The 7,001-nt window shown below is 46.4% G+C and overlaps 1 protein-coding gene across 1 annotated transcript in view; it reads left to right on the top strand.

The window, feature by feature from the left end:
- The window catches only part of LOC142470684 (mucolipin-1-like), a 17,887-nt gene extending 12,658 nt beyond the window's left edge, over positions 1–5,229 (top strand). The window contains 5 exon segments of the mRNA XM_075577304.1: positions 2,100–2,201; positions 2,285–2,407; positions 2,572–2,778; positions 2,878–3,008; positions 4,533–5,229. Coding sequence (XP_075433419.1) covers positions 2,100–2,201; positions 2,285–2,407; positions 2,572–2,778; positions 2,878–3,008; positions 4,533–4,569 — 600 coding nt within the window. The 3' untranslated portion in view covers positions 4,570–5,229.
- The last annotated feature ends 1,772 nt before the right edge of the window (positions 5,230–7,001 follow it).

Genomic DNA, 7,001 nt, shown 5'->3' on the forward strand with positions numbered 1-7,001 from the left:
AGCAATACAGCAACACATGCGCTGCCCGTACCGTCACTACACTTAATTCTCAACCATTATCCAACTACTTCAGTTGTGAGCAGTAGACATTAACCCTTTATTAAGCAGTTGATTTTGATGCTTTCTAATAGTCCAATTATGGAACGTCTAATGGATCCTCATGATACGACTCCATTGTGAAATCTCCAAAATAAAATGCAATATTATTACCATTCTACCAGATGTATCACAACCAACATGTAGTGTTGTTGATTTGAGAATAGAAAATAATAGAGGACTATATTCAATATACTATTCCACTAATATCGTTAAATAGATTCCAAATTGATGTTTCTCTTCTTAGTAGTGTTGGGCCACCCAGCAAGTGTTACTGCACAAATTATGGTGCAAATTGTGATTTTACACACACACCATTTTTTTTTAGCTTATTTGGACATATATCAATATCCAATGTTTAATCTAAAAATACAAATAATGCAAAATCTATGAGGGGAATCCAGATTAACCTCCAGATTCTTCATTGAAGAATAAGTGAGGGGAGTCTTAAAACTTAGTCTGATTTGAAACAGAATTATCAAATCAATGCACACAGATTTTATATATGTATATATCTATATACAGCTCAACCCCGTTATAACGCCACCCGTTACAACGTGAATCCGCTTATAACGCGATGCAAACGTGACTTCCAATTTTCGTATTTATGAATACTTTGCAACACGATTATTGGTGTCTTAAATACTTTATTGTGCAATGCATACAATTGTACATTATTTCTAATGCGATCCGCTTATAGCGCGATGTGATTCTTTGGACCCCAAGCACAGCGTTATAAGGGGGTTGAGCTGTATCTGTATCACACATTTACACATTACACTGAACCAGAAGCAGTGCCGGCTTCAAGGATGCGTGAAGAAGGGATCCCTCGTGTTACCACTCCCATATAAACAACCCACAAGACACAAAAAAAAGTGCAGTGATCTGTCGGGGGATCCGTTCGGCAAAGCGCTAGCTACGGCGATATCGGAAGGAGCGGCTTGGTGAGTAAAGACACTGACTGAAAACGATGCTAGGTGACCCTGTTCCAAATCCTGGTGTCGGCTCCTTGTGACCTTGGGCAAGTCGCTTTACCTCGCTGTGCCTCAGGCACCAGAAGCATAGGTTGTTAGCGCATCTGGTCAGGGACACTGTGTCTGTAGTTATCCTAGGAGCTGCGCACCGCGCACTGCACTGTAAATGTGAAGTGCTTCGAGTCCCCTTGGGAGAAAAGCGCTATGTGATATAAAGTTATTATATAAACGACCCGTGAAATACAAAGTGCAATGATATATAAAGATGTCGGGGGGGGGGGATCCGGTCGGTGAGCGGTAGTTATGGCGTTACCAGAATCCACAGCGTGGGGTGGGGGCAGCTAGAATACAAGTATAACTAATAAACAAAGAAAAGAGGGAAAAGGGTCAGAGACAGTCTCCACACGCACATCCACTCAGCAGGCACTACACGGACAGAAGGGGTGGCATAACAAGCTTTCAGAGTTAAACTGGATCACAAAAAATTAAATACATGTATTTTTATGTCAAAACAAACAGGAAAAATGCAGAACACAGAGTGGCCGAGGGATAGCAAAAAATGGCATAAAAGGCGAAAACGAAGCAAAAATGGCCCCCCAGTTGTGGATTCAGACTATCACCATAGCTACGGCTTGCCGAACGGATCCCCCGACATATATGCAGAGATATCACTGCACTTTTTTGTGTCTCACATTTGTTTATATGGGAGTGGTAATACGCGTGACCCCTTATTCGTGCGCTCTTGGAGCTGGTAGTGTGTGTGTGTGTGTGTGTGTATACTGTATGTATGTGTTTGTACATGCACCTCGCTGAGTTGGCCCCGAAACGTTGTGAGTTTTTGCTGCTATGCACTAAAGACTTTTTTCTATACTCCGCTGTTGTGCTTTGCCTCCTGTGGATTCTGGTGGAGTATGTTTTATATTTCTTTATGATGTGTGCACTTGACTTTATTGGCCTTGAGTTTTCGGATTTTTAAGGTGTGCTTCATTCCTTTTCTTTGAGATATATCTCTATTTTTTTCTTTCTCAGAGCTTTGCAAGTTATGATGTGTGCAGCATCTTACTGGGGACCTCAACTCTGCTCGTGTGGGTGGGAGTGATCAGATACATGAGCTTCTTCCAGAAATATAATGTGAGTATATGTATATTTATAGCAGTGTGTGTATACATGCTATATACACTGTTGGTGTGTATAATATATCTATATCCTCGCAGATCCTGATTGTCACTCTGCGGGTCGCTCTCCCTAATGTTATCCGGTTCTGTTGCTGTGTCGCTGTTATATACCTGGGGTACTGCTTCTGTGGTTGGATCGTTCTGGGACCCTATCATGTCAAGGTGTGTTGCTGTCACCTCACATTAACCCCAATGTGTATGTCTCTCCCCCCCCTCCCCTTTATTAAACCCCTGACTCTCCTCCTCCCACCTCCTTATAAATTGTGTGTATCTCCAGCTCTCTCTTTCACTCTCCTCCATATAACTTCTGTCTCTCTCCTCCTCAGTTCCGCTCTCTCTCCATGGTTTCAGAGTGCCTCTTCTCCCTTATTAATGGTGACGACATGTTCGTCACCTTTTCTGAGATGCAGGAGAGCAGTTACCTGGTGTGGATGTTCAGCCAGATCTATCTATATACCTTCATCAGCCTCTTTATATACATGGTGCTCAGCCTTTTCATAGCGCTGATCACTGGAGCCTATGAAACCATCAAGGTGAGTGACAGACAGAAGGGACCTATTAAATGTATTGTTCCCTCTGCGGGTGACACAGACAGAAGGCACCTATCTCACGTCTCTCCCTCTCTCCCTCAGTTTCAGAGCGCAGGAGATGACAGTGTCACTGCTCTCCATCACTACATAGCAGAGTGTAAGGACAGTCCCAGCTCTGGTAAATTCCGCTCCTCGTCCAACGCAAATTGTTCAGTGTTCTGCTGCTGCAAAACGTGAGTGCCCCCGGGGTGTGTACAGCAGGGTATATTGTGTACAGATATCATGCATTGATGGTGACCCCCCTGCGGTTACTGTAACATGACTAGCTTTATTAAAAAAGATCTTGAGGCACTCCAATCACACGAGTTTCCACTTATACAATGTCTCAATGGGTTCTGTAGCAGGGGTGGCCAACCTTTTTTTTTTCTCAGGCAGGCCAATACATTGGCATAGAAATTCTGGAGGGGCCACTGTCCTCCCTGTTGTTGCGGTAGTGGGGGCAGTAGAAGTGCAACGGCGGGGACGGCGGCAGTCTGTGTGGAGCAGGCAGGGCAGCCGACAGCTTTCCCAGGACTATAGTTTCTACCTGGGCACCCCCCTCCCCCACTCCTGTGTTGACTGCCCCTCTGAAATACACTTACCAACCCTTCATTTCTCACCATCCCCCCACTCATTGTCTCCCCTCACTTGCATTTCCCCTCCGCAGTCACCCCCCCTTTCTCAATTTACCTTGCCTTACTCGCAATTCTGTCCTCCCCCACAATTTTACCCCCTCTCACTATTTTACCTCTTTCCCTCCCCCTCCACCCCCATCACACAATTTTACCCCTTTCTCCCCCACCTCACATCACACAATTTTACCCCTTTCCCCCCCCTCCCCATCACACAATTTTACCCCTTTCCCCCCCTCCCCATCACACAATTTTACCCCCTCTCACTCACAATTGTACCTCTTCCCCTCACAATTTTGCGTTCTCCTCCCTTTCCTCACAATTTTTCCTTGGAGCTGTAGTGGCACAGGATCCTCCGGGGGATCAGCCTCTTCTCGTGCCCGCCCTCCCCGGAAGTTGAGCCTGCCTGCAAGTCGGGGGCCAAACTTCTGCATCTGCTATGAGGCTCCAGCTCCACTTCCGGTCCTGCTGCGGAGGGGAGCTGCAGCGTCACAGAGGGTTGGGCTCAAGTTCCGGTTCGAGAAGAGGCTGATACTCGGAGGATCACGCTGGCCGCCCCCTAGTGCTGTCGTGGCCACGAGCCACCCCTGTTCTAGACCATCCATACCAGGGCGCCCCAAACCCAAGTCGTAGTACAGTCAAAGCAAAGATGGAGGCGCACAGTGCTACTAATACATTAAAAAAACTAAATTGCTGGGTATTTAATCGATTTATTTGAGCAGATACAGTATGTATAATTTCTGTGGCACAGGCCTCTGACGGAGGGCCTGTGCCCCCGAAACGTACATGCTATATCTGCTCAAATAATAGCACTGTGTGCCTCATATCCTTGGCTTTTTCCTGTGGTTACTGAGTATAAAGTAGGATGTGTTCCGATGGGTATGAGACAGTGACACCCTACAATTGCTGTGTGTGTATATATAGCAGAGTGTATTAAACATGGATATCGGGCAGTGACGGTGACACCCTGCAGTCATTGGGTACATATAGCTGTGTGTGTGTGTGTGTGTGTGTTTTGGTATATTTAACCCTCTAATCTCTCCATCCTCTCAACTCTTTCCCCCCCCCCCCCCTCTCTCATTTCAGAACCGAAGAAGACGAAGACTCTTTGGTCATTAATTGAGGAGCCGCCACCCACACCCTCTGCCCTAGTTTTTGGGCAGTGGGTTCTGGGATTTTTTTAAATTTCCATTTTACGGACTTTTTAAAGGCTTCTGTTTTGTTGTTGGGGGTGGGGGAGGGGGAAGGAGAGTTGGCCTCTCTTCCCCCACACCTCGCAGTTAAATAGGAGGGCGTTCCAGGTGGAAGCAGTCTGGCACTGATGGTTGCAGCCATTTTTGTATAGGATTTATATGTGGGGTGGGGTTTTTATCATTTAAGAGAGGGAGACAGATGCAGAGAGACAGAGAATTGAAAGGGAGAGTTAGACTCTGATACAGTGACAGAATGAGACAGACTGAGTGAATGTGAGAGAGAGGACAGAATACGTGTCGGATGCAGCGAGACAGTGTGAAACGCAGAGAGAGTGACCAGGGAACATGCAGAGAGAGTGATTGGTGGAGAGACAGACTCTGAGGGAGCAAGATGGATAGGGTTAGAGAGACAGACGAAGCCAAACGCACAATGAGTGTCACACAGGTGATGTCACTACATTCTGCAGCCAATTAGAGGCAGGTTTTAGATCATGTGACACGTCTTGCTGTTTATTTTATGAGCTTATTTTTTTTACCCTATATATTTTTTTTTCTTGTATCCAAATCAGAATAAAACGTGTCACTTGGAACCCAGCGCCGGAGTGTATATATTTATATATGAGTACAGAGTATCTGACAGCTAAATGTAGTGAACTATATATACAGCTTTCTGTAGAGAGAGAGGAAAGGACAATAAAAATACAGCTACGCCACAGTGAGAGGACGATCTGTATACGAAACTACGGTACATGGAGAGGACGGTCTGTATATATGGATATGGAACTGGGAGGGGAGAGGACGGTCTGTATATATGGATATGGAACTGGGAGGGGAGAGGACGGTCTGTATATATGGCTATGGAACTGGGAGGGGAGAGGACGGTCTATATATATGGCTATGGAACTGGGAGGGGAGAGGACGGTCTGTATATATGGCTATGGAACTGGGAGGGGTGAGGACGGTCTGTATATATGGCTATGGAACTGGGAGGGGAGAGGACGGTCTGTATATATGGCTATGGTACTGGGAGGGGAGAGGACGATCTGTATCTATAGCTATGGTACTGGGAGGGGAGAGGACGTTATGTATACGTGTCTATGGAACTGGGAGGGGAGAGGACGATCTGTATACATGGCTATGGTACAGGGAAAGGAGAGGGCTTTATGTATATGTGGCTATGGTACCGGGAGGGGAGAGGACATTATGTATATGTGGCTATGGTACCGGGAGAGGATGTTATGTATATGTGGCTATGGTACCTGGAGGGGAGAAGATGTTATGTATATGTGGCTATGGTACAGGGAGAGGAGCGGCTGACCCGTATACGTAGCTATGGTACTGCAAGAGAAGTGGGTATACTGCATATAAGGCGTTTGAGTGGGCAAGTGATCAACTACAGCCCATGGGTGGGGCTGGGGTGGCGGGTGATCAGGATATGTAGCGCTGACCCTGGAGGGGGATGGGCGATCTGCATTCCTGGCTCGGGGGGGTTGGGAGGGGCGCCAGTACATGCTGTTAGGCATGACCCTATGACCTATTACCCTGGTATCGAGTGACATTCTCATCCCGTTTACCAATATGAATGCCAATACTGACCAGGTCATATATACCACCGTCTTAACTGCCCTTTCCGTGGTATTAATGAATACCCCTAATATATTTTCCATCAACTGATGTGGGCTACGCATAGAGCCCTTGAATCAAGGAGGGACATTGCCCAGCTACCTTTCCATATAGTAGATATTTGAATCTGCAGCTTCATTGACCTCTCAAGATGCACAATTTAGCCCATAAATCGCTGGATCCCAAATGGTAAGAATCATGAAAATGTATCCTTGATTTATATGAGAAATGTTAGCCTGTATTATGCTGATCCACCAGGGCAGTTTCACTGTCTCTCAAAATCTGTTTTGGGTTTCTAAAATACGCCTAAATAAATAATGAATCCTTCCTTAATTTTACATATTTGTTCTTTATCAACCATACCAGAGTGCTAACAAAATAAAATCATAATGCTCTTGGTTTACGATGCAGAAAAATGGCTGTATGGGCAGATTGTGATTTTTAACTATTTTCTCTTTCCACCCTAAATCTGATTAGAATTAGGCCACGGCCCCAGTCACTGCGTGCACGCCTGCGTCGGAGCGCCTGGCGGCGCGTACACCAGTTTCAGCCGTGACCTGTGGTTACGCGCCAGGAGAAGAGCAGGAGATCGCGACGGTTGGGGGAGGGGGCTGGGGGTTAGGGGGATTGGTGGCCGCCGTGATGTAGCCGCCACGCCGAAAGACAAAAATCTTGTCTCTTGTCTTTTGGCAAAAGCAGTAGCGCATCGGGCTTTGTGCGCATGCAGAACCTGCCGCAT

This window comes from Ascaphus truei, chromosome 20, assembly GCF_040206685.1.
Source record: "Ascaphus truei isolate aAscTru1 chromosome 20, aAscTru1.hap1, whole genome shotgun sequence".
In the NCBI taxonomy this organism is placed as follows: Eukaryota; Metazoa; Chordata; class Amphibia; order Anura; family Ascaphidae; genus Ascaphus; species Ascaphus truei.